At 34.9% G+C, this 26,507-nt stretch overlaps 6 protein-coding genes across 8 annotated transcripts; 3 read left to right on the top strand and 3 right to left on the bottom strand.

Annotated features, from left to right (window-relative positions):
- The first annotated feature begins 2,905 nt into the window (after positions 1-2,905).
- On the top strand, positions 2,906-6,355 carry LOC110613057 (alpha-L-fucosidase 1). The gene is made up of 3 exons (XM_021753979.2): positions 2,906-3,531; positions 4,168-4,404; positions 5,348-6,355. Exons 1-3 carry the CDS (start codon positions 2,945-2,947, stop codon positions 6,156-6,158), a joined length of 1,635 nt encoding a protein of 544 aa, XP_021609671.1. The 5' UTR covers positions 2,906-2,944; the 3' UTR covers positions 6,159-6,355.
- Positions 6,356-6,948: 593 nt separating this feature from the next.
- Positions 6,949-11,414, bottom strand: LOC110613059 (protein N-lysine methyltransferase METTL21A). The gene is made up of 10 exons (XM_021753981.2): positions 11,248-11,414; positions 10,826-10,927; positions 10,551-10,617; positions 9,998-10,063; positions 9,478-9,571; positions 8,842-8,958; positions 8,591-8,691; positions 7,830-7,904; positions 7,642-7,734; positions 6,949-7,445 (listed from the first exon to the last, which is right to left on the bottom strand). The coding sequence occupies exons 2-10, from the start codon at positions 10,837-10,839 to the stop codon at positions 7,128-7,130; spliced, it is 945 nt and encodes a 314-aa protein (XP_021609673.1). The 5' UTR covers positions 10,840-10,927; positions 11,248-11,414; the 3' UTR covers positions 6,949-7,127.
- Positions 11,415-11,605: 191 nt separating this feature from the next.
- Positions 11,606-13,639, top strand: LOC110613058 (S-adenosylmethionine synthase 1). 2 transcript variants are annotated; one of them, XM_021753980.2, is made up of 2 exons: positions 11,606-11,754; positions 12,275-13,639. In XM_021753980.2, exon 2 carries the CDS (start codon positions 12,282-12,284, stop codon positions 13,455-13,457), a length of 1,176 nt encoding a protein of 391 aa, XP_021609672.1. In that variant the 5' UTR covers positions 11,606-11,754; positions 12,275-12,281; the 3' UTR covers positions 13,458-13,639. The 2 variants fall into 2 exon arrangements, with proteins under 2 accessions (XP_021609672.1, XP_043811771.1); XM_043955836.1 differs by having other exon boundaries at positions 11,631-11,754; positions 12,156-13,639.
- Positions 13,640-14,122: 483 nt separating this feature from the next.
- LOC110613631 (receptor-like protein EIX2) lies at positions 14,123-17,110 on the bottom strand. The gene has a single exon (XM_021754855.1). The coding sequence runs from the start codon at positions 17,108-17,110 to the stop codon at positions 14,123-14,125; it is 2,988 nt and encodes a 995-aa protein (XP_021610547.1).
- Positions 17,111-19,479: 2,369 nt separating this feature from the next.
- Positions 19,480-23,533, top strand: LOC110614087. Of its 2 annotated transcripts, none has more exons than XM_021755560.2 (4): positions 19,480-19,674; positions 19,774-19,894; positions 20,198-20,352; positions 23,245-23,533. In XM_021755560.2, the coding sequence occupies exons 1-4, from the start codon at positions 19,480-19,482 to the stop codon at positions 23,263-23,265; spliced, it is 492 nt and encodes a 163-aa protein (XP_021611252.1). In that variant the 3' UTR covers positions 23,266-23,533. The 2 variants fall into 2 exon arrangements, with proteins under 2 accessions (XP_021611252.1, XP_021611253.1); XM_021755561.2 differs by having other exon boundaries at positions 20,198-20,398.
- LOC110614086 (serine carboxypeptidase-like) lies at positions 20,687-23,380 on the bottom strand. Its single transcript, XM_021755559.2, has 9 exons — positions 23,039-23,380; positions 22,733-22,901; positions 22,434-22,553; positions 22,184-22,327; positions 21,950-22,100; positions 21,696-21,784; positions 21,322-21,580; positions 21,108-21,241; positions 20,687-21,007 (listed from the first exon to the last, which is right to left on the bottom strand). The coding sequence occupies exons 1-9, from the start codon at positions 23,371-23,373 to the stop codon at positions 20,885-20,887; spliced, it is 1,524 nt and encodes a 507-aa protein (XP_021611251.1). The 5' UTR covers positions 23,374-23,380; the 3' UTR covers positions 20,687-20,884.
- Positions 23,534-26,507: the final 2,974 nt, after the last annotated feature.

The following is a 26,507-nucleotide window of genomic DNA, read 5'->3' as shown; positions in this document are numbered from 1 at the left end:
ATAAATACATTTTATAGGAGGATGGTCTAGAGAACTGCCACTTGTGGACGAGTGAAGTTCGTCATTTGACAATGGATAAGATTGAAAGTACAATCAATTCGATGTTTCATGCACTTAAAATGTTTGATCACATTTCCCAAATACCACCTTCACAACCGGCCTCACCTTCCCAACCAATTCCAAAAGATGTACATGACACACTCTCAGCCTCTCGGAACCCTCCACAACATCGTCGCTGAAGTACCAAGCCTTTAAGAGAGACAAAGATTCCATGACCTATGCTAGACCCTGGTGTAATGCAGATATCATCACTGGTTTCATTCCATTTATACGGCTCATACACAAAAGTGGGCTAATCTTCACAGATGCCCACTTATGGACATGATTATCAGAGTTAGTATATACGATGGGCACCAGGGCCTGCTTCTATGCCTTTTCAGTTATTTACTTTAACTTCTTACAATTATGATCATATTGGAGGAGAAGGTATGACTAGCACGTCGTTCAACTTCTTCTCTTCTGCATAGACATATACTCCATCAGAGTCTATTTTTCCTGCATTTCCCCGACAATTAATGGATGATCTCTCAAACTGCCTTGAAGTTCTCAGATCTAGAGAATAGAATTTACAGTAGTTGTCTAAGCTTATCCCGAGAGGAGGATGTTTCTCTCTTTTTATCCATTTTCCTTTGTTTGCTAGTGACACGTAATGGTCTTTTTGCTACAGTGCCACCTGCTTTTGTTGCACAGGTCCATACGTACGAAGGCGTCAGACGCCCTCTTCATTCCAGATGGCCATTTAATTCCTTCCAACGCGCGTACGGACAGGGCTGCGAAGTGACTGGACCCGCTGTCCTTCCTCCTAACACCCCACCGAGTTGAGCTTCTTCCTGATGGACCTAGACTCGTGGGCGACCCAGTCCACTCCTTGGGTCTGGATCAGGGCTGAAAGTGTTAGACCGATCTGCTAGGGAAGCTTCATGGATTTTGGGCCAGAACTGCCTTCATGGGTCCGGCCTCCTCTTAGGACGCATGAAGCCCGACGATCATCACGCCTTAACTTATTTTCTTTAAAATTTTTTGAGTTGTTTTCTTCAACACCTTATCAAGGAATTTTGACTTTGCAATTCAGAATTCAGTTGTTGGAGAGACTTTTGGGCCTCGATCTCAACCTTTGATTTAAATTATCTATGGTAGACGATGACATTGAAGATTCTCTCAACAAGAATCACCATTTGAAGATTGCCGGTACAATACAAGAAGTGCTCAAAATAGAAAACCACGACAATATGGTACGTGTAATCATCTACATAATATATTGTTGTGTAATCATTTACATAATAATTGTTCAAGGTTATTCAAAACATTTTTATTATTAATTTTCTACAATTAAATTTAATTATTGTTACTGTTATTATTATTTGTTAAATTAAATTTATTAAAATAATTATATTAATTATTATTTTTCTATTATAAATTTTTAATTTGAAAAATTATAAATAAATTAATAAATTAAAATTTAAATAAATATAAATGACTCAAATAGATTGTGGGAGCCAACTTCCTCAACTCCGAAATGCAGGAGCTAGTCGATCAACTGCCCAAGAAATGATGTTGATTGATGTCCTTACCGGTTTGTGAAGTCAATAATCTAGGCTTACACCGGTTAATTGAACACCCAATAATCTATAAAGTGTAGTAGATGGAATTCTAGGAAAGGTCAATATCTCTGCATCTCGTTCGCTCAGATAAAGTCTTTCGTTCTACGACTCACTTTCAAGTAGAGAAAGTCTCATGCACATACGGGTGAAGCCTCATTTGGGGATGAAGATGGAGTCGAGCTGAGGACCGGGAATGAGGATGTGGAAGATAGATTCTAGATTTTGAAGTAGAATAATCATTCATGATGGTTAGATTCAATAGATAGATTTGTATGATTAGGGTACTCTCACCCAGCCTAGGCCCTTCCTTACATATATTAAAATAATAATTAAATATATTAACATTATAATTTTTTTAGGGAGATTTACAATTTAGTCTTTGCCATTATTAACAAGTCAGTCCCTATATTTTTAGAAACCTATTAAAACATCCTTATGTTTTTCTTTCCGTTAACGAAATAGTCATTCCGACCTCTTTTACGATAAAATTAAATAATGGAGGAGAGAGAAAATTTTTAAAATTCAATTTTACTCTCAAATAAAATTCTTTATTTAGTCCTTGAATATTGTTATTATTAACAAGTTAGTACTTACATTTTTAAAAATCTATTAAAACATTTTTATCTTTTTTCATATCTATTAAAATGTCTTTATCATTTTTTTTCGTTAATAAAATAGTCCCTATCTTTTCTCATATCTATTAAACCGTCATTATCGTTCGTTTATTTCCATCAACGAAATAGTCATTTCTCATTGTTTCTTTCCGTCAACGAAATCGTCCCTCCCTATATTTTTAGAAATCTATTAAAACGTCCTTATTGTTTTTGTTTGTCAACAAGATAGTCCCTATCTTTTCTCATATTTATTAAAATGTCCTTATCGTTTCTTTTTGTCAACGAAATAGTTTCTATCTTTTCTCTCCTCCTCCTCCTCTGAAAAAGAAGAAGAAGAAGAAAAAGAAGAAGAAGGAGAAGAAGAAGAAGAGAAAGAAGAAGAAGAAGAAGAAGAAGAAGAAGAAGAAGGAGGAGGAGGAAGAATTGATGAAGAAGAAAAGGAAGAAGGAGGAGGAAAATAATGGGGGTAATTTAGTTTTTTACTATATTTTTAACGGTAAAAATAGATGGAATGACTATTTTATTGATGGAGATAAAAGATAAGTACATTTTAATAGATTTTTAAAAATATTAGGATTGAATTATTAATAATTTCAATACTTTTTGTTTTGTTTTTTTTTTTAATATTTTCAATGATTCTCACTCTCCTTCTCCCACATCTGCTGCACCATGGATGAGAAGACGATCCATAACAGCACCTTAAACCCAAAACCCATTTCATTTCACATCCATTTTAATCTATTTCTCCTCTTTCTCTCACTCTCTCTCTTACCCATTTCCTTCTCTGCTCTCCACAAGCCACCCCCACTTCCAATTTTACCGATTCCCTCTGCCTCTCAGCTCCAATGGCAACTCTCATCCATGGCAATCTTCTTTCACTTTGGTCCCAATACTTTCACGGACTCCGAGTGGGGAACTGGTCGAGTTGACCCTTCTGTATTCAACCCGATCCGACTCAACACCACCCAGTGGGTTCAAGTAGCCAAAGATGCTGGCTTTAATCGTGTGATACTCACAGCAAAACACCATGATGGTTTCTGTTTATGGCCTAGTGAATATACAGATTATTCTGTAAAGTCAAGTTCTTGGAGTAATGGGACTGGTGATGTTGTTAAAGAGCTGGCTTTGTCTGCTAAAGAGGCCGGTTTGGATTTAGGGCTTTATCTTTCACCATGGGATAGGCATGAGGCGTCTTACGGGAAAACTCTGGAGTATAATGAGTTCTATATGGCCCAAATGACCGAGTTGCTGTCTAGGTGATTTTTTTTTTTTTGGGTGTCTGATCAATCATGGTTTCCCTTAAATTCCTACTATTATGCAGTGGCTCTCTCTATTTGTCTGCTGTTTTGTGAATAAATTTGTTTCATCATTGAGCAGTTTGATAAGTTAACTTGATTAACTGGGTTGTTGTCCAATGTGATGTTTTGAAGTCAACTGTGAGAATAGGATTCTGTTTTTGTTTGATGTTTGGAGCTTCTGATGTTTTGCTTTTGTTGTTACAGTTTCAGGATGTCAGTGCTGCTTTTAGTTTCTTGGAAGTGCTTGCAAGTTCTGTTGTATGATGTTTCTTTTCCACATTTTCCATATTTTTCATATTTTCAAGTAGGTTGTAGGTTATGTTATTGATTCATTGTCCACTAAAGAATTATAAATTTCAAGAATATTAACGTTCTGTTTGCAATGTATTGAAGTATTTCATATGTCCTCTGAGAGAGTTGAAGCTTTGTTTTATTTGTTAACATATGAGATGTAATCTCTTTTGGTTATTTCAACCTTAATAAAGTTAGTTTTTGGAAGTTTCTAGTTCAATGACTTGCCTGTATGTTGGCAAGTTGTATTTTTGCTGTGAGTTCATTTAGTAGATTTAGAGCTTTGAAATAAAATTATGACAGGTATGGAGAGATCAAGGAGGTATGGTTGGATGGTGCAAAAGGGGAAGGAGAGAAGTACATGGAGTATTTTTTTGATAGTTGGTTTAGTCTCATCCGCCAACAACAGCCTGGGGCTGTAATATTTTCCGATGCTGGTCCTGACACAAGGTGGATTGGGGATGAGGCTGGTGTTGCAGGGTCTACATGCTGGTCTATCTTCAATAGAAGTTCTGCGAAGATCGGGGACACTGATCCACAGTGAGTTTACTTTCTTACTTCCTCTAGTCATTAATGATTTCTAGCATCTAAAACCTGTTTGTTTATAGATAATTAGCTGTTTGTTCTTTTGAGCTTCTCTTATTATCCATGACAAAAATTCCATATCTGGTTCTACATAACTTTCTTGCACTTGGATAAAATTATGCCACTTAATTGTCATGCTAACTGCTACCATCGGTGTCCCATGTTATGTTAATGAGCATGATTCAAGTGAAGACAATGAACGGAGACAAATTATGCGTGCAGGGAGGTTGTTGTGGAGAATGTGTGCTTGATGGATTGTCTTTGCCCATGTTTAAGCTCCCAGGTGGATTGAATTCATTTGGTTTCTCTAATTCCAATTTGGATATAAAAACCCTTCTTCTTATGTTTTGAGTAACTAGTTAGCTAATTTAACCTTAGCTTAACGAGAAGGATGATGACGATGATTGGATTTTTTTTTGTTATACTTTGAAAGGGGTCTTTGAAACTTATACTAAAAAGTGAACCTTTTGATTTCCCATATTGAAGTTCTGCTGCATGGTCCATGGTCATCTGCTTAAATATGATAATAGCACAATTAAATTGCCAAACTGATCCAGGGTTCCTCATCTCCGTGACCAGTTAATAGTGAACTGTCAATGATTTTTTGCCGATCTTTCCAGAGGTCTTTCTTGTCTTAATATGTTCAGAAAATTCATAGCTTTCCTTACTCATATGCTCTCCAATGCTGAATAACTAAACATATGAGATGCACAGTGTCCCTGACATAACACCGAAATGTCTGCTTATTCCCCGGCAGCCGGCAGGAACTGTGGAAGATTAGGCTTCTTTAGGAATGCTGCACTTCTCTTGTTAATTCTCCTTTTGTGTCTGTATTCTTCTGATTTATCATTACCATATCAAAAGTGTGATTTTTATTCAATTGTTGTCTGTCCAACAGATACTCACAGAGAGGAGACCCATCAGGTCATGATTGGGTGCCTGCTGAATGTGATGTCTCCATTAGACCTGGTTGGTTTTGGCATGCATCAGAAATCCCAAAATCTGCATTGAGGCTTCTTGATATATATTACAAATCTGCTGGCAGAAACTGCCTCTTGCTATTGAATGTGCCTCCAAACTCTTCAGGTCTTATATCTGCTGAAGACATACAAGTCCTTCAAGAATTTGCTATACTCCGGATATCGATATTTTCTAATAATCTAGCCAAGAATGCCCTTCTTAACGCCAGCAGTACACGAGGAGGAGGCACTGACGATTCACACTTTAACCCCACCAATGTCCTTGAAGACGGAATCTACACCTATTGGGCTCCTGAGGAGAGTCAATCTGCTTGGGAGTTGCATTTAGATCTTCAGGAATCTGTATCTTTCAATGTTTTGCAAGTGCAAGAGCCGGTTCACATGGGACAAAGGATTATTGAGTTTCATCTTGAGATTATGAAAAATGGAGACTGGACAAAAGTGATCAATGGCACAACAGTTGGATATCAGAGGCTTTTGCTTTTTCCCACTGTGGAATCTCAGCAGCTGAAGTTTGTTATAGACAAGGCTCGGGCAGACCCATTGATTTCCTTTTTAGGAATCTATATGGATAAGTTTTCGTCTGTGGATAACAAATTTGATGATAGCTCACAAGCTCGCTTCAACAACAGTGTAGAGCTTCAGCAAGCTAGAAGCAAACATTTCTTGAACAGCACTGAACTACTTCGGCAGATTACACAAAATCATACTAAAACTGCTGCAATGTAATGTGGTTTGCATTACCTCATTGCGCAGGCAATTTGTTCAATCTTCCAATTTAATTGTTACAATACGAAATATTATAACTCAAGTCATTCTTGGTGGGTTCCACGCATGGTTTGCAAATCCTGTTATAGATCAATGTGAATTAAATAGTTTGGTTTTGATTCAAGAATTCTGAATTTCTGAGAGAGAACTTCTGTAAATCACTCTTCTTCTTCCTTCCTTCCATCATTTCTGGTACTTCATTTCCTTTAACCCCACCCCAACTTAGCTTTTTCGTACATTTCACCCTTAAGCATTTTTGTGTGTAATTGAGAGGCTGAATTTAGTTCAAGTTGGATTAAGACCGCACGGTTAATGTGTTGTTCTGGTTTTAGAATTACTTGCTCCGTATTAATTGGTATTCAGAGCTTTTGAGTCTCGAACCAAACCGAAAAACCATAGCAAATAATAAGAATGATAAGAATTATGTGAAAATGAACTTATTTAACAGTTCTAGTTTTTCACCAAGAATTATTTTGGAATCATCCAGACATATCCAACCCAACACAAATATTTTAATAACTGAACTTAAATTCAGTACGGTTTTAATAACTGAAAACCGAAATCATATGGAGAATTATATTGAACTAAGATCAAAACAGCAAATTAAAACCGTACTGAATTTAAGTTTGATTATGGTTCATAGGTAAACTCCGAATCAAAACCAGAACCACATGTCCCTATTGTTATCTCCTAGTAGAGCATATCTACCACCCTGCTTGTTTTGATCCCAAAAGAAATAGGACCAAGAATTCTTCGGTTCCAATGGCTGAAAATTTACTAAAAGATTGGGGCAGCAAAATACAGTATCATTCATATTCATTGTTGTTCCAATCCATCCACATTAGAAATTCAATGAGAGAGCAAATTATGCAAATCCCATGCAACCTGCTAGTTAACGATAAAAGAATTGCAACTAGCAGAGCTGAAAGTTTATGATATTTTGACATCTCGAAGAAGCCGAGCAGCCATTGAGCCAAGCCTTCTTGCTTCCCAGTCATTAAGCTTTGCTTTTGGAAGCCTCATTGCTAGTTCACAATCTTCCTGAGCTTTTTCATTACTGCAATAATCTGTGTCATTCATGTCCTTACTATTCCCACCGTTGTCATCTTCTTTTGGTGTTTCACTGTCTGTTTCAACTTCATTGGCTTGCTGATCAATCCTTCGAGTCATGTTCTCTATGCTCCCAGCTGGAGGCTTCAATCCCATGATGTAAAGTTGGATGCTTGGATGCTGGTACTTGCTGTCCATCTGCATGCAATGAACTGCTTAGAAATGTTCCAGAAAGGGTTAAAGTTAGTTTGAAATTCTACAGAGGCATCATCCTAATCCATGGCTCATCCTGCAGTGGTTTCCCGAATGAGAAACGTAGGCAAAAAATTGGTCTCTAAGATGGTCAACAATTTGATTCATTTGCAGAAGATAAGAATTAGCATCAAGCAGTTACCTTAGCTTTTGGAACAATTTTCACTTCAAAGTTTCTTTTCCACATATCATGCATCTGCTCATGAACACTTGTAGAACGAATCTCGTACCCCATCTACATGGAAATTTTTAGCAACAAACCTGTGGATCATTAATCAAGTTTTTGGACCATGAAAAAAAAAAAAAGAAAAAGAAAATTCACACACACACCAAAATTGTGGTTTTGGGTCCAGACAAAGCAAAGACTGTCTGCAACAGTGGTTCCAAGAGATGCTCTGCATAAACCTTAAAAGACAGAGAAGTAAGATCACTAGCCTGATTATAGATCCATAAGATTGAACGATCACAAGCAAAAGACAATAACTCAAGATTTTGTTGGGAAATGCATAAGCTTTTTTTTTTTTCCTCACTTGCAAACAATTCTACATCAGTGATGAATATTTTGCAGTTGCTTATTACAACTCGTTGAAATTCTTGGCATAAAAATCCTTAAGGATTCCTGTCATGCCATTTAAAATGCAATCACAGTTATACATACTCTTCTCACTTTTGCATTTCCTTTTATTTACTTCCAGTTTCTTTTTTATTTTTCACCCTTCCCTTACATCACAATTTTTGCAAAAAATATTAATAGTTCTTATGTGAAAATAATTGAATCAAATTTATCATTTTTCTTTCTTATTTTCTTCTCGAGAGCAATATGAATGTTATATCAAATTCCATAAACACACTTAAAGGATTATACGATATTTCCAGTGAGGAAGTAGGCTAGAATTTGTGTTGAAATAGGAGGTTTCAAGGACCTATATTTATGTATATATATCATGCTCAAAATCATCAAGAAAAAAATGTGACATCAATTTATCAAGTAACGTTTCAACTTTCAACTCAAGACAGAAATTAAAAGCAATAACACTAAGAAATGCAATGTTTCCATTTATGGGTCAATAAAATGTTGTCATCAAACTTACAACATCTGTGCCGATGATGTAGTCGAATGGTGGCTCGACAGCCCTTATCTGATCCTGGTTTCCCCAGTCCAGTTCTGCAACCTTGATTGAACCGAATGACACTACAAGGATCACACATTCCATAAAAGATACTGGTTATACAGTATAATCAAGTTAAGGTCCAAGTACAACATCCACAACAGTTAGAAGCAGAGAAAAAGTATGCACAACATATGCCCTCAACATTGTCAAAGTGTATCAACTCATCACACCTGAATTAGTATCCATCTGAGTGATTCTTGACGTATTACGCTCTACATTTCTCATTAGCAATGGCACAACTTCTATTTGGTCTGTTGCGACAACCTCACAACCCAACAGTGCCATCCCTATAAGAAGCAGTTTATATCAGCATAGAAATAGAAAAGGTGATACATCATACATTCAAGGGAAAATTACTATTTGGTCTCTGTGTTATAGGAAAACTTATTTGTTAGTATCTTGATTTTGAAAAATATATTAAAAAATCTCGACGTTTTAAAAAGTCTACTAATTAGTTCTTTCGTTAATTTTAACCGTTAAGTATTGCAAACAAGTCTGAATGACCTCAATGCGGAGATGACTAATTAGTAGACATTTTACAAAATTAAAAGATCAACTAATGAATTTTTTCAAATCACAAGAATTAAATAGTAAACACTTAACAGTTAAAACTAGTGGAAGGACAAATTAGTAGACTTTTTAAAATTTCAAAAATATTTTAATGTATTTTTCAAAAAACATAAACTAATCAATTTTCCCATATCATAAGAACTAAATAGCAAATTTCCCTACATTCAAATGAGACAGGAAAAGCTAGCTAGATTCATGGATGAAACTTTCATTTTATAGAACAACTTAAAGCTCACCAAATCCAGCAACTCCACAACCTGCTCCAAGTTCAATAACTCGCTTTCCCTTCAGTTTGGATGGGCAAAACCGCCCCTTTCTGCAATTCTTTTCCTGAAACAACAAAAGAACTGAAGCTTCAAAAACTTCAAAAAACACAAATTTGCAGTTGTGTATATGTGTCTTAAATGTATTAAAAGGTACTAATATTATTTCTACAGTTTCACATTTTAGCATATAATCATTTCTTCTCCTTAAGGACAATAAACCAAGTGCAGAAGTCAAGATGAATGATGCCTTAGCCAATAATAGGGGTCTGTGAGATGAACCAACACCACCACTATCCACTCTTACCTTATCCCACTACTTAGTAAATGATACAACCAACTCAATACTTTATCCCAGCTAAGTTGCCTACACAAGTTCAACTAAACTCAATTAACTTTTATTCCAAGTTCCAACTACTACATGTCACCAAATGTGCAAAGAAAGTTTACAGAAAAATTGCTATTGTAAGAGAGTCGGTGCAGCACGCCTTACCAGAAATTTAACAAACACCATTGATGCATCCCAAACTGTAGTTCCTAAATGCTTTGAATTTGGATCCTATCACGTCCATGAGAAACTTAACACTGTTAGTTAATATTACGAGATATAAAAGAGAATTGCGAATGCTTGGTAACTGAAACACAGCAGTGAATGAACAGGTTAGCAGGTAGATTGATTTAACATTAATTCCAGCGGACATTTATAGTTTTTACACAGGTAACAAACTCTCTGTCTGCTTTAAATAAACATCCTTGCAAAAATTAGGAAAATACTCCATTTGAAAAGGAAATAATAGAATATTTTACTTTGATCCTAATTCAAATCCATTCTTGTTGGCAAGTTATATAAGAAATAAATTATCCTCCCCCAATATTGGAGCTCAACTCAAGTCAGACTGCATCCTGACAGACTACCCTGGATTAACCATGTTTTAAAACTATGTAATCAAAATTACATTAATCAAACAAATAACATCTCAAGATAACTTTAACATGTAAAATAAAGCTGCAAGTGCACTATAAACAAAGAATAGAAAATAACCAACCTGAGAGAATTGCAGTTGATGGCCTAGAACTTCAAGAGTAATTGAAGAGGTGCTTGGAGAATTTAACCTGATACAGTAAATAGAAAAATTATTATTTTAATAAAATCTTAAAACTAAAAACTTTTGTAGGACATATAAAACTGAAGGTAGAAATAAACCAGCTAAAAGCACTAGATATTTTTGCACTACTCTCCCATGTTTTAGAATTTGCTATATACGGTTATAAAATCATACAGCAAACAAAATTACAACAAGAAAACAAAGTGAAAGACCACCTGTCATGCTCCATTAAACCAAGTCTTCAGAAGAGAAGGAATATTTTCTTAGTATGCACCTATGCGGGTCCCACTAAAGTAGCAGAGGAATGATATGCTTTCCTGCAATAAATGGCCAAAAAAAGTTATTTTTAACTATAAGAACGCCAGAACACACAAAATGTCAGAAATCTATAACTACAATAAACCATCATCTATTTGAACCACCTATCAATTTGTTACTGTGAACATCAAACATTCCTCAAACTTTGATGATCATGATTGGATGCACAAAATCATTCCAAAATATCTAGATTGCAAAACATGTAGAACAAACTCTCCACCAGCAAAAGAAAATAAATTGGAGATTGGAAGGTAAAATCTTAAAGTAGAATACTTGTAGCTTCCATTACATTATATGAATATGAGAAGTGTTTAAACACCTGAGATGGAGCGACTCCGGTAACTATTTTTGCCGCTACTGGGCAGGACTTGGAGTGTGAAACTCGTAGACGGGCAAAAGGAGAGCAAACACCGATTGTTTGACGCTGGGGATTCTGGGATTCGGTATCAAAAATAAGGAAAGCTCCTCCTTTTTCTTTGTTTCTTCAAAGTGCGTGCCTGGTGATGGCCCAACGAGTATAACAAGGGCTCAATTCAGGGTTTGAAAGGGGTTTTTGGATTTTGATTTGGGCTTGGAAAACTGCAGAAGCTGGGCTATTGTTTCGGTTGGGTTCAGACAGCTTCACCCAACTCTTTTACAAGAAAAGCGGATCACAAGATAGAGGCAGAAAGTGACCGAGTCATAACTCAAAACCCATTTCGTGATTAAATAAATATATCCAATTTTTTTTTTCACCGCCATATCTAACAAAGCCACCTCCTCATCCTCTTGTTTTTGCATCTCTCACTCTTCCTGAAGCTCCATCTTCATCTTGATTCGGAAAAAAGTAAGTTTTGTTCTTTGTTCTTTTTCAATTGTTTTGGTAGTTCTTCCTCTTCTTTTCACTGTTTTATATATATCTCCTTGCATATGTGAAATCTTTCATGTTTTTCACTGGTTAATTTGTTGCATGTTTCTTATGTGGAAGTGAAAGAAAATTGTAGCGAAGGGTCTCGTATTATATACATTTCTTATCATGAACACTATCTCAAAAGTTAGACTTATCTGATGCTGTTTATGATTTCTTGTATTTTCCAATCAAGAATATCCAGAACCAGAATGGATATTGAATCTTTCTTGGGATATTGTGGTTTACTGCTATTACGTAGTTGAAAGACTTGCCTTTGTTTCTTGAATTCTCAACTTTTTTGATTGTTGACAGTGTTTGATGTACATTTATTATGGCAGGGCGAAAAATATTGTCTTTGCGGTGGTTAATTTGATTTGTACAGCGAGCTTGTGTTTCTTGGATTTTTCATTTCTGCATGATGTGGGCAACTGATATTTATGTCTGTAATTGCTATCAGCTCAGGGATGGATACTTTGCTTTTCACCTCCGAATCTGTTAATGAAGGTCATCCAGACAAACTATGTGATCAAGTCTCTGATGCCATTCTAGATGCTTGTTTGGAGAAAGATCCTGAGAGCAAAGTCGCCTGTGAGACCTGCACTAAGACAAATATGGTGATGGTATTTGGTGAGATTAGCACCACTGCGAAGGTGGATTATGAGAAGATAGTTCGTGATACATGTAGGGGCATTGGTTTTGTGTCAGCAGATGTTGGCCTTGATGCTGATAATTGCAAGGTCCTTGTCAACATTGAACAACAGAGCCCTGATATTGCTCAGGGAGTTCATGGTCACCTCACCAAGAAACCTGAGGAGATTGGTGCTGGGGATCAGGGTCACATGTTTGGGTATGCCACTGACGAGACACCAGAATTGATGCCACTGACCCATGTACTTGCCACCAAGCTTGGAGCCAGACTCACTGAGGTGAGAAAAAACAAAATATGCCCGTGGTTGAGGCCTGATGGCAAGACTCAAGTGACTGTTGAGTACCGGAATGAAGGTGGAGCTATGGTTCCACTCAGGGTTCATACTGTCCTCATTTCAACTCAGCATGATGAAACTGTCACGAATGAGAAGATTTCTGAAGACCTGATGGAGCATGTGATTAAGCCAGTTATTCCACCGCAATATCTTGATGACAAGACAATCTTCCATCTTAACCCTTCAGGTCGCTTTGTTATTGGCGGCCCTCATGGAGATGCAGGACTTACAGGTAGGAAGATAATCGTTGACACTTATGGTGGCTGGGGTGCCCATGGAGGTGGTGCCTTCTCTGGGAAGGATCCCACTAAGGTGGATCGCAGTGGTGCATATATTGTCAGGCAGGCTGCAAAGAGTGTAGTGGCTTCAGGGCTTGCCCGACGCTGCATTGTGCAAGTTTCTTATGCAATTGGTGTGCCAGAACCATTATCTGTGTTTGTGGACACTTACAGGACAGGGAAGATCCCAGACAAAGATATACTAGCTTTAATCAAGGAAAAGTTTGATTTCAGGCCGGGAATGATTGCTGTCAATCTTGATTTGAAGAGAGGCGGCAACTTCAGGTATCAGAAGACTGCTGCCTATGGACATTTTGGCCGTGATGACCCGGATTTCACCTGGGAGACTGTTAAGCCTCTAAAACCTGTGAAGGCATAGAGTCAATATTCTCATCTTTTACTGTTTTTTACTATTTTTTGGCCTTCCCATCTCCCTTGGAAACAGAGAGTTTTATCTAGAAATGTTTTTTTTTTTATATATTTTGTTTGATTCATTCATTTGAGGAATTTTGTAGTTGAAATTGAGGTTAACAGCGGCAATAGATTTAGGTCCTTTCTTTACCCCTTTTGCACATCTTTTATCATAATTTTCCCCTTCCCCCAATCTTTTTTATGGAAGTACCATTTGCTGCAAAACTTATTGGGCCTCTCTTGTTGTTTTCATCGGTATTTTAGCTACTCTGTCATCTTCACTTATGTTGCTGCTCTTCTCATTTCTTGTTTAGTTTTGAAAAAGTGATGGTATTAACTCTTCTGAATAAAGGTGTTGATATGAAGCATCTATACAATGATTGACATAAAAACCTATTATCTCACCTTATACAGAAGTATAGCTAATTACTTGGTGCGACTAATGATATAAATCCGTTTACAAATAATGATTATAGAAGAGAATTATGTTTTCGAATGCTGGTGTTGTATGTTTGCAGTTTATTGCTAAAGAGTAAATAAACAAATATGTAGATGTTGTTCAGTTTATTGTTCAACATGCATATCATTTTCATTTACTTTAACTGACAATACTTGAATACTGAGTGTCCGAAACTAAGTGATTGAGAATGTTGCTTGTGTGTCTCTATTTCTGATAGACTTCATTCTTCCCTTCCAATGAGCCAAAGTTACTGCAATGGAGACACATGCTTTTTCCTTCTTTTCCTCAATGAATTTGAAATACTTTAGCCTCCAGGACTTATTTAGTAGCAATGAACCACACACTGCCCAGAACCCCACAATGAAGCCAGATGCCAAACCAACATAAAACCATAGAGTATCAAAAATTTCATTTTCATCATTGTCTTCTTCACTTGTTTCGCTCGATATATTGTCATCTGGACACTTCCTTTTTAGAGGATCCCCACAGAGTCCTGGATTACCTTCATAAATAGATGGGTCATTCAGGGTTTGAAGCTGGTTACCTAGTGGGATTCTCCCTGCTAAGTTATTGTAGGATAGGTTAAAGTGATTCAAGGATGATATCATAGATATACTCGACGGAATTGTGCCAGAAAGCTGGTTTTTTGAGAGATCAAGTGTTTCCAACCAGCGCAAGCTTCCAATCATTGGTGGGATTCTTCCTGTCAAATGATTCATGGATAAGTTTAAGGTTCCCAATCTGAGAAGGCTGGTTATTTCTTCAGGCACTTTACCAGTCAGATTGTTGGCTGACAGATCAATGATCTTTACCAGTGAAAGTGTGCTGCTGTATTCAAGCTCTCTTCCCTTAGCTACGATCGTCACACGCCCCTGATATTGGTGAACAAGTTCAGATGGAACATCAGAGATCATTCCACTTAAATTTCCCAGACATTGGGGAATCTGCCCTGATAAATTGTTGTCTGCAAGGTCCAGTACATGAAGATTCAAGAGATGGCATAGCTGTGTCGGAATTTTACTGCTGAAGAAGTTTGACCGTAGATGCAGTATGAGAAGGGAAGTTATGTTTCCTATCCATGCTGGTATGCTTCCAGACAATCTGTTGTCACTTAGATCAAGGTTCCAAAGTTCTGTACAGTTTTTCATGGATAATGGGATTTTGCCAGAAAATTTGTTACTGCTGAAGCTTAGCAGTTGAACTGAATGAAGAAAACCTATTGAACCAGGAATAGTACCAGAAAGGTTATTGTTAGATACATCTAGAACTTGTAAGCGACGAAGTTGATTCCAGTTCTTAGGAAGTTGTCCAGACAATTGATTGAATGAAAGAACAAGTGTGTTCAAATACCTCATGTTGACAATAGAAGGGGGAATGCCACCAGTGAGACAGTTTTCTGAAAGATCTAAATCCCGTAGCTTTGGCATGATCTCACTTATGTTTTCAGGAATTTGTCCTGAAAAAGAATTACCCCAAAGATAAAGGCGGCGCAAGTTAGTCCACATTGGTAGAGGGCCCTTGAATTGGTTGGAGATCAAATATACATTTGCTGCATACTGGAAATGCAACGATCTGGGTAATGTGCCTCTTATCTGATTATGTGCAAGATCCAGGTCATCAATGTTCTGTGAACACCAGCTCCAGAATCCATCAGGTAAGGTGCTGGAAATCCCAATATCGTTCAGAAATAGTCTGGTTAAATCATTTTGAGTTTGAACCCACTCAGGAAACAATGGACCTGCTTGAATGTGTGCGAGTATGATCGACTTGAGTTTAAACGGAGGGTTCCACTTGCTATCCACATTAAAGTTCAATGATTTCTTGAGAAATGTTGATGATATTTCCAGATTTTCTAATCGTGAAAGATTCAGGAAATGCCTCTCTGAAATGGTACCTTTCCAAAGTGTTTGTCCAAAATTCATAACAGTTAGCTTGGAAAGTAGTCCAATGCTTTCAGGAATGCTACCATTTGTCGGATTGCCAAACATGCTTAGTTCTTCCAAGGATGACAATCTTCCAATACTCTCAGGCAATGAACCCCAGAACATATTCTGTCGTAAGACGAAAGATCGCAGGCTGGTGAGATTTCCCAAAGAAACAGGTAACTCTCCATGAAACTTATTTTGTGTCAAATCTAACACTTCCAAGCTATTATTTCCTGATAAACTATCCACAAACTCGATCACATTTCCAGTTAAGTTGTTGGCAGACAATCTCAGTGACTTTAGTTTCCAGAGATTTCCCAGGCTGCTTGGGAGTAAACCTTCCAAGAATTGATTCGACAAATCCAGATGCTGAAGGGAAATCAGATTTGTGAAAGTGTTCGGAAGGGGACCTATCAGATTGCTCGAGCTAAAAAGAATCTCTTCTAGACTAGTAAGGTTGAAAAGCCAAGCAGGCATTGGCGAATTAAAGCAATTTCTGGAGAGATCAATGACTGAAAGTGATGTAAAATTAACAAAAGGAAGTGAATGAGGAAAATTCTGCAGATTGCAGTCTTGCAAACGAAGTTCCAGCAGAGAAGGAAGCATGTTAACTACCTCTAGCCAGTTTACAACACTGCTTAAATCAATCCCTCCAAGATCAAGATATTCCAAAGAAGAGAGACCAGTTAACCAGTGAAGGTCTTTTGCATTTAACAAGTGATCAGAATCAGAAAATGCATGAAGATCAAGAAAATGCAAGCTCGAAATGTTTCCAAGATGGGGAGGAATAATCCCACTGAATGATGCATGAGAAAGATTGAGATAGTTCAAACTTCTGAAGGAGCCAATGAAATCTGGAATCTGGCTTCCATCAAAATCATTCAAGCTGAGGTCTAAATACTCTAAATGTTCCAGGTAAATCAGAGAGGAACTAATCTTACCTCTCAAAGCTGATTCTTGATGTCCTGCTTCATCAATTTGAAATGGGTTCTGAAGATCAAGCTTTATTACATTTCCTGTAAGATTATTACAAGTCAATCCATTCCATTGGCAGCATTCTTCACCTACCCATGAAGAAAATCTACCAGAGGGATCTGTGAGACTTTGTTTGAAGTCAAGAAGAGCTTTTCTCTCAATCTGGAGGCAATGAGTTTGTGAACTCATGGAGTTGAAAGATGGAAGCCCAGATAAGAACTGAAGAAAAATCAGTTGAAAAACGATGCTCTTCTTGTCCATGATCTTTATGGTGGGATTCATTACAGGAAAAGAGATTCATTCTGCTTAAAATATTCAAGTTTTTTTTTTACTTGCAGAGAGTTTTCTTTCAGACAGCTAATGAGCATTCATTGGGAGGTGAGTTGACATTCATGGTCAACTCCTCCGGAAAACTCTCCATTTCACACAGTATTTAGTGAATCTTCAGTTAGAATTTAAAGGGACTTTCTTGGAGAATATTCTTGATCATCATGATTTGTGGAGCTTCAGAATATTTTCTTTAAAATATTATTCTTTAAATTATAATTAGCGAAATTTTATGATGTAATTTTGAAAATTAAAATATAAATAATATATTAAGAATTAGATTTAATACGATGATAAGTCATCTAAATAAATCTGAGAGATTTCAAGTTCTATTCCTCTAATCCTTAAATTTGAGTTTGAAAAAAATAGTAGATTAATTAAGACTATGTATAATTAGGGATGTAAACGGGTAGGGTACCCGCGAAAATGAACTCGATTTATATTAACAATATCCGAATTCATTTCGAACCCGATTAAAAATTAATTTAAATTATGTGAATCCATTTCAAACTCAATTATTATTATCCGAATCCGTTTAATTTTATATATTTTAATTAATAATTTATATAAAAAATATTTTTCATTAATAATTTTCATTTAAAAAATATTTAAATTTAAATTTTTAAATAAAAATATATAAAAAAAATTATAAATATTATTGTAAAATATATTTTTTATATTAAATTAATTATTTATATAAACGGGTTTGGATAGTGGATACCCTATATATAAAACCCGAATGCGATCCGAATCCGCAACGGGTATTATTTTTAAAACCCGAACCCATCTCAAACCCGATTATAACTGTCCAAATCCGTTCTATTAGGGTTCGATCGGATCCGATACCTGAAAATACCCGATCCGTTGCCATCCCTAATATAACTAAAATAACTAAATTCGTGATAAGGCAAGCTTAATATTTTCATCAATGATTCATTTGATTTTGCTAATATTAATTTTTTAGTTAAAATAAATTTTATTCGATATGATTTATTTTATAATAAATAATTTAAATAAATTTTTATAAAATTATATAAAATTTTAAGGAAAATTTTTTAAATTAAAAAAATTAAATTCTCTCCTTTCAAATAAAAAAAATTATCTAAAAAATTAATTAAATTAAATTTTTATAAATTTTAATTTCATATGAAGAGAAATACTTTATTATTGATATATATAGATTACATATGTTAATCCAACCATCATTTTCACATAAGCTTCGTGATGTTGTAACGACCTAGTATTATAAAATTTAATTAAATATTTCAACTTTATTAAAATTTGATTTCTATATATTACAAAATTACGTAATAATATAAAGAATTAATTTTATTTTACTAATTTTTTTATTAAAATAAAATTAAGCAGAAATAAATATAAAATTAAATTAAAATTTTAAATTAAATTAATTATTTTAGTTTTAATTCAATATTACTCATTTCTAATGAAAATACATACTTAGATTTAAATAATATATGATTAACTAATTTTTTTAAAAAGAATTAAAGAGTTTAATTTTAAAAATTATATTAATATTAAATAATTTAGAAATAGTTAATTTTATAAAAAGAATTGATAGTAACTTTTATTTTCTAATAATTGAGCATAATTTATTTTTTTAAATTTTATTAGAGAGATTTACTATTTAATCTATAAATATTATTAAACTAAATATTATTATTATTAAATCATATCTCAATTTTTATATTTTTTAAAAATATTAATATTTATTATTTTTTTATCATACATAAAATAATTCTTCTATTTATTTTTATTATTAAAAATATAATAAAAAATTAAATAAATCCCTTTTTCTCTTTTTTTTTATTTTTCTTTTTTATATTTTTTTCTTTAAAAGAAGCAGTTTTTCTTTTTTTTATTTTTCTTCATTATTGTTTTTTTAAAGAATGATGAGGAGGAAGAAAATTTTTTTTTCTTCATCATCATTTTTAAAAAAAAATTACTTTATTGATAAAAAATATTTTAATAAATTAAAAAAATATATATTTTAATACATTTTTAAAAATATATAAACTAACTTACAAATAATAATAATATATAAAATTTAAATAAAAAATTCTATTTGAGAGAAACCAGACTAATTAATAAACCTACCTTATTATTATCTTCTAATTAGCCCTGCCATCAAAAAATTAAAAAAAAAAAAAAAACACACGCACACATCGAAGGCAACTCCTTAGAAGCATTCGGCGCCAATGGCCATCGCTGAAGGCCTTCACTCTCCTTGACAAGGAAAGAAACTCTGTAGAGCTCAGGGAAGAAACCCCAGAAAGTGAAAAGCCATGGAAGGCAACAAGCCCACAACAGTAATGTGTACAGTGCTAGCCATTGACCATTCCAATCTTTCTTACAGAGCCTGCTCCCTCTGCGAGAGAACTCTTCCCGACACTCCTAATTCTATCTGCAGATTCTGTAACAGCTTCAATCCCTCTTCTTCTTCTTCTTCTTCTTCTTCTAAGCGCCTCTTTCGCCTCCTTGTAAGTGTTTCTTCTTGGGTTCTTGCAGATGAGATGGGTGTTAAAGGGTTGAAGTGTTTGTTTTCCTTTATTTGATGGGTGTTTTGTTTTGATGGGCAGGTTTCAATAGCCACTGATACCAAGGTGCTTAATGTCATATGCTTTGATAGAGCTGCTAGAATCTTGTTTGGATGCTCTGCTGATGAGTTTTTTGACTTCGCCAAGATTCACCCTTTTGCTGGTAAAATCCCTCCATTTTCTTTTAAAATTTTTTTCTTTATGAGTTAATTTTTTGTTGGGTAACTATAAAAAAGTACCATGTGGTCCACTTGAGGTCCATAGTATATGGTTCAATTTGTCTAAACCTAATAGCCGTAATGTCTTACCATCAGCAACGACATTTCCGGACGTTTTTGACGTGTAAAGCATATTACAAGATGCTAATCTACCATAGAGTCAAATGAGTGAAACCAATGATACTTTTTTATACTTTTCCTTTTTCGTTTTATGGTTGATGATTAATTAAAATTTTTGTGTTTCATAGCTGCCAATGCTGGATTAATTCTAGAAGGAGAGATGTTTAAGATGACACTGTCAAAGCCAAAGAATGGTAATGCACAGCACTTGCGAGCAGTCTCAGTTTTGCCTTTGAGGACTGGTTTCCAGCCAGCAATTGTGAGCTTGAGGGAATTGTATGGGGTAAGAGCAAGTTCTTGATTCTTCTCTCAATTCTTTCATGTAAAGGGTATGTATTTTGCTGGAAACAATATCTTCCTTCCTTATTAGTGGTTTGGCTTAGTGGTTTTCTGATTTCTGTTATCATTTCTCTGCCTATAGAAGTTGGAACATCCAAGCTTTGTTGCATTGTTTAAATGCTATGGGAAAAAAAGAGGATTGCTTTTGTTGTTGCTGTTATTGTTATAGTATTTTTGATAAATTTTTAGTTTTGAATTCTTTTTATGATACTTAAGAATTCAATAATAATGCTGATGAAATATGAAACAAGCTAAAAGCTGCTATTGCTCCGTTCTACTGAAGTGAAACCGATTATTTTCAAATGCATATTTGCAAAACATGTGTTTTGTTTTTCACTTCTGTGAAGAGTTGAACATGATCTCCTTGAATTTAGCAGGAATCAGCATTACCACAACCTATAGAGCTCTTAAGAACTATAAATGTGAGACTGAGGTTGAGCATGCTAAGAAAATAGGAACAAACTTAAATGGGGTGATCACTTGGGAGAAATTCTTTCTTTAGTTCCAGCCTCACCAAGCTCTCCTTGCATCCAGCTCTTCAACATCTGTAATGCAGCTTTTGGCTGATCCATTGGAACCATGTGACCAGCCTCATGCACCTGGTTATTGTTGTAGACAATTGAAATTGCTGAAGTTAGAATTAGATATCATCGCATGGTTAAAGACAAATGAGAGAGATAAAGAGAGTACAATCCTGACCTTGAGGAAAGTGAGAGGACCATGGCTTTTCATTTGTCCTGCTTCTGCACCCTCAACCACAAATGGAACAGTTGCGGCTGCTCCAAATTCTTGCTGGCCAGACCATTCCATTGCATGAACCCACCTTGAATTTCCTGCTCAAACACAAGCATTTTAATATTGTAGCTACAACATAAACTAGATTTTAGGTTTTGATTAAACCATATAGGTTTACCAAGCCAATTGCATATGAGATCCTCCTCCCCGGCATAGATAAGCACCCTGATCCCATCCTCAAGGAGAGCAGGAATATCCACTTCAAGGTTCCTCATCCAGTCCAAAATCATGGCATCATAAACCTCAGAACTGCAGGAAACAAAATCTATGTTTCCTACCCCTAGAGCATGTCTGACTGCGTCCTCATTCAGGAATGTGTCCATGGCTGAAAAATCATAGCACAATTGCCCCTCGCATTCCTTTCTGATATCGTAGTACTGCAAATCAAAGATACCATGAATTCTCATCAAAATATACAATGCATTTATCTTCACAAACAACATTCCCTCTCAGCTTTTATCTATTTGAAGAATAGTTGAACTGCTTCCTTACATTTATATTACCAACAACGCTCAGGATCTCAGAGAATATGTTGTTGCAATTGACATATGCAGTTTCACAATCCAATTCACCATCTATGCCTGACAATTCATTTTCAGTTCATTAAAATAAACCAAGGGCAGACCGATTAGCAATTAATTAAAATTCACATGATAGTAACTTCGCTGAACAAATGCCAAGAAAAAAAAAATCAAACAACATATGGGGAAGAAAGGAAGCATAACTAGACCAAGAAAAAGAATTACCACAAGCTTTGATTGCCTCCTCACATTCTGGAACCAACTTGTTAATTCTGTCATAGTCATAATTTTGAATTAACTTGTTCTCCATTGCATAATCTGTGTAAGCTTGGTACTGAATTGCAGGATTAGTAAGACCATTGCCAATGGCAAATCCCTGTTAAACAGATTTGTATAGTTATACAAGCCAATTAGGAGTGATGAGAACTAAATTAAGTTTATAGCTTAATGGACATGCACCTTGAGGTTTATCTGAATTCCTTCTTTGTTTTTGTTTCCTTGGTGAACACGAGCAGCAAAAGCAGGGATGTAGTGCCCAGCATAAGATTCTCCAGTTATGTAAAAGTCATTTTTGACAAACTGGGGATGCTCTTTGAAGAAAGCCTAGAAATTTTAGATACATGTGAATATTAAGCTTAAGTTTATAAATTAACAAATCATGGACAAGTAATGCTCAAAATGGAGAAACCCTCATTATGAAGAAATTTACCTGCAAGAAATCATACAAGTCATTGCTAACACCATTTTCGTCATGACGAATGTCCTTATTGTCTGTTGTGTAACTGAATCCAGTTCCAGTAGGCTGATCAACGTAAATGAGGTTTGATGCCTGCTCAAAAGAAAAAAACCTTCAATCTTGCCGATGCTTATAAGCTTTGTGAATCATAACAGAGGCAAAAATTTGCATCTTTAGCCTTGAAATACAAAAGAAAAAAGGCATGAAATACAATGCGCAGAGGCAGTTAGGACCTGGGGAAAGTTGCCAGAAATGATAAAGCAGTGTAGTACCTTATCCCAACCATAGTCATTCCACATAAGAGACTTGTTCTTTGAAAGATGGAAAGGACCGTTTTCATAAAACAATGCCAATTCACTGCTGCATCCAGGCCCTCCTGTCAACCATATGACAACAGGATCATCCTTGCTGTTCCGTGATTCGAAGAAAAAGTAGAACATTCTGCAGATAAAATGGAGCATTAGCTATACATATTTGACAGGGAACTAGAACTAGAATTGTTTATGAAAAGCTGAGACCGAGAACTAAGAAGCAATTCATGTGATACATAATCTTGTACAGTGCTTTAATGATTTTACCTTGCAGCTTCTGCATGGGGAAGCTTATAGTATCCAGCATGGTGACCTAAATCCTGAACAGAAGGCTCTAGACCACCAAGAATATTCAAATTTAATGGTTTCTCAACAATCTGAGGATAGGTTACTAAAGAATCAACATGGGTTGGCATGTTGATGGAGTGCTTAGGAAATAAGTTAAAAGCTCTAATCATCTTTTCTGCTTGCAGTTTTGTCAAGTTGGCAGCTGAAGACAAGTGAAGTTGGTCATGATGATGAGAAGCTGCATATGCGAAAGGCGAAGAAATGGAGAGAGAAAGAAACAAACACAGAAACCTGTAAGATAAAGTTGATGCCATAATAATATTGTTTTCTTGAGCTTTTGATAGTTTTATGAGTTTGGATCTTGATGGGTTTATATAGGGTTGATCAGGCAAGTTTGTGTGGGAAAGAGAGTATTAAACTAATTACTTTTTCTTTTCCTTTATGTAATGTCAAGGAATGTCGTTTCATTGGTTAGCCTACTTTTTTTGTGGGGTCTACTTTTGCTTTCTATTTTTACCTTTTTCTTTATCTGTTCTTGAAGCATCAAGGTATATTGGTCAACATGTACAGATTGAACTGATTAATTCTGCAGAAAGATGATTCAGAAAACATAATGAAGCTTTTAATTGCTTTTTATGAAGACAAAAAATGAAATTATTTAATGTGATTAGCCAATTATGAATTCTATGAATAAGATTACCTGTGTAATAATCCATATTTTATTGAGCTCATTAATCATTGAATTAGAATGAATTCCACCTTGCACTGAGGCTATGGAAGCGAATCCTAAAAGAGATACAGAAAAGGGAATTATACCCTTCTCAATTCTCAACATTTTTGCTCAAAGCTATCATTTTAAAAGTGGTTTTTAAAAATAAAAATTTCTAATTATTAATATCCTTACTGTAAAAAGCCTAGAAATTATTCCACTAATTGCAGTTAGCAGTGACTAGGGGTGAGCATTCGGTCGGTTCGGTTCAAAATCGAACCGAACCGAATAAACCGAAAACCGAAATTTGAGTGTTTATGAAAACCGAACCGAACCGATTTTAGTCAGAAACCGAATCGAACCGAACCGGTCTGATTCGGTTCGATTCGGTTCGGTTTGATCGGTTTCGATTTTTAATAATTTTTTTATTTTTTACACTTTATTTTTAATATTTTAAAATTTAATTAAAATATTTTAATCTTAATATGATTTAATTTCTATATATTATTGAAAAAAATATATTATTATTACTAATCGGTTCGGTTCGGTTTTTTCGGTTTTTTTCTGATTAAAATCGAACCGAACCGAAATAACCAAAATTTTTAAAATTAAAAACCGAACCGAAATATATAAAAAACCGAACCAAATTTTCAAATCGGCTCGATTCGGTCGGTTTTTTCGGTTTGAATCGAATACTGCTCACCTCTGGCAGTGACTTTAGTCTAATTACAAATAATTTAGAATAGTCTTGTCTCCAAACTCCACATGAAACATGTAGTCAATAATGGTAGAATGGGTATTTTTATTCTTGAATATTTTTCAACTTTCCTTTTTGGTAGTATTGGCTCCAACTGTAACTCAAACTCAAGATCTCTCTAGAAACGACTCCAGTGTCAATAAGCTAATACCCATTAGTGATCTCTTTTGATTTTAATAAGGGGTGACTTAATTTGTTAGGTAGGGTTTATGGATGGAGAGGATTACCTTATCTTAGAAGGCTGGCAATAGTAGCTTCTCTTCTTTATCATGCCTCTATCAAACTAATAATAATAGTAATAATAATAATACAAAATTAGAGGAACAGGCTTGATATGATATTAATTTTCTTGATCTACTAGTTGAAATAAAAAGATAAGAGAGAAAGGGTTTGGGTTTGTTAAGTGAAAACAGAGGAGTTGAGGCATGATCTTGATCTTGCGTGCAAGACAACTATGCCCTAAAAAAAATGCTAAAGATGCCTTTATGAACTCCTCATCACTGTGATGCGTAATAGAAAACATCGACGTCCCTTAAACGTTTCAAGACTCTCTGACCTCACAAAAAAAAAAAAAATTAAGAAAAAGAAAAATCCAAATATCACACACCATATCACCTATATTTAGTTCCCGTTTTCTGTTGATATTGAGTATGCTTGGCTGCCAAGAAAAAAGGAAGCAATTGATTTTTGAAAATTTTATAATTTAATCCTGAATATTGTTATTATTAACAAATTAATTTCTGTATTTTCAGAAATCTATTAAAACGTCTTTATTTTTTCTCTGTTAACGAAATAGTCATTTCGTCTATTTCTACCATTAAAAATATAGTAAAAAAACCAAATTATTCTTCTCCTCCTTCGATTCTTCCTCTTCTTTTTTTTTAATTCTTTTTTTATTTTTATTTTTCTTTTTCTTTTTTAAGAAGAGGAGAAGGACGAGGCAATTTTTCTTCTTCCTTATCATCATCTTCTTCTCCTTCTCCTTCTTTTTCTTCTTCATCATCATCTTCTTCTTTTTCTTTTTCTTCTTCTTCTTCATTTTTTTGAAGAGGAGGAGAGACTATTTCATTGACGGGGAGAAACGATAAGAACGTTTTAATAGATCTGAGAAAAGATAAAGACGTTTTAATAGATTTCTGAAAATATAGAGATTGACTTATTAATAACGACAATATCCAGAAATTAAATAAGAGATTTTATTTTAAGACAAAATTAAATTTAAAAATTTTCTCATTATTTTTAACGAAAAAAAGGACAGAAGTACTATTTTATTAACAGAAAGAAAATATAATAACATTTTAATATATTTTAAAAAATGTAAAGACTGATTTGTTGATAATGACAATATATAGAAACTAAAAAATAAATCTTTCTAGTTATTTCATAGAGCCATCTATATGGCTTCTTGTCTTGAATTGATTACTAGAGAGATTACGGAACCTGCCAAATCGTTTTGAATGAATGCATACAGAATGCAAAACCTAAAATTGCATTAAAAGGATATTTTAGTAGGGTGGATTTGTTCACCAAAAGTTTACTTTTAGTGATTTGTCATGAACAATGTTTTCATCTGCTGAGATTCGATCTGTTTTTACACCAAATCAATGAAGAAGAGTTTATAATCTCCGGACTCTGCCTGCGCCCTTGGCTGAAGATTCATATTAAACACATGATCAACAAATATTAAGCAAATCAAAATGTGTTCATAGCTATTCATTTGCGCCTAAAAAGAACTGTTAAAAGCATTTGATTTTTAAGGTATGGAATGCATGATATGAGAATGAACTTATCCGCACGCATGCATTCACATACATATCCGAACAAAAACATTCAGTTGAGCTCAGTGCATTTAAACAGAATTTCGAACTGCATCACATGCATTGTGCACCCATCAAAGTCCAGCTAAAATTAAACACTTGCTACTTCAGATATTGTTCATAACTGATAAACTAAATATGGTAGGATGATAAAAGCAAATGCAG

Source organism: Manihot esculenta, chromosome 4 (genome assembly GCF_001659605.2).
Source record: "Manihot esculenta cultivar AM560-2 chromosome 4, M.esculenta_v8, whole genome shotgun sequence".
Classification (NCBI taxonomy): domain Eukaryota; kingdom Viridiplantae; phylum Streptophyta; class Magnoliopsida; order Malpighiales; family Euphorbiaceae; genus Manihot; species Manihot esculenta.
The sequence above is the reverse complement of the archived record's forward strand: the minus strand, read 5'-3'. Positions and strand labels throughout refer to the sequence as shown.

Bases quoted from the DNA above. Each gene is read 5' to 3' on its own strand.
- LOC110614087 (XM_021755560.2), top strand. From the start codon at position 19,480: ATGGAAGGCAACAAGCCCACAACAGTAATGTGTACAGTGCTAGCCATT. The intron at 19,895-20,197 runs GTAAAATCCCTC...TGTGTTTCATAG, and splicing joins CAAGATTCACCCTTTTGCTG to CTGCCAATGCTGGATTAATT. The intron at 20,353-23,244 runs GTAAGAGCAAGT...TTCTGCTTGCAG, and splicing joins GCTTGAGGGAATTGTATGGG to TTTTGTCAAGTTGGCAGCTG.
- LOC110613059 (XM_021753981.2), bottom strand. The intron at 10,064-10,550 runs GTTGGTTATTTT...TGGACGTGATAG, and splicing joins ATCAACTGCAATTCTCTCAG to GATCCAAATTCAAAGCATTT. The intron at 8,692-8,841 runs GTGTGATGAGTT...TGATCCTTGTAG, and splicing joins TCAGATGGATACTAATTCAG to TGTCATTCGGTTCAATCAAG.
- LOC110613057 (XM_021753979.2), top strand. From the start codon at position 2,945: ATGGATGAGAAGACGATCCATAACAGCACCTTAAACCCAAAACCCATT. The intron at 3,532-4,167 runs GTGATTTTTTTT...AAATTATGACAG, and splicing joins ATGACCGAGTTGCTGTCTAG to GTATGGAGAGATCAAGGAGG. The intron at 4,405-5,347 runs GTGAGTTTACTT...TCTGTCCAACAG, and splicing joins ATCGGGGACACTGATCCACA to ATACTCACAGAGAGGAGACC.
- LOC110613631 (XM_021754855.1), bottom strand. From the start codon at position 17,110: ATGGACAAGAAGAGCATCGTTTTTCAACTGATTTTTCTTCAGTTCTTA.
- LOC110613058 (XM_043955836.1), top strand. From the start codon at position 12,255: ATGTCTGTAATTGCTATCAGCTCAGGGATGGATACTTTGCTTTTCACC.
- LOC110614086 (XM_021755559.2), bottom strand. From the start codon at position 23,373: ATGGCATCAACTTTATCTTACAGGTTTCTGTGTTTGTTTCTTTCTCTC. The intron at 22,902-23,038 runs GTAAAATCATTA...TTTTATCTGCAG, and splicing joins CCCCATGCAGAAGCTGCAAG to AATGTTCTACTTTTTCTTCG. The intron at 22,101-22,183 runs GTGCATGTCCAT...TCTGTTTAACAG, and splicing joins GAATTCAGATAAACCTCAAG to GGATTTGCCATTGGCAATGG.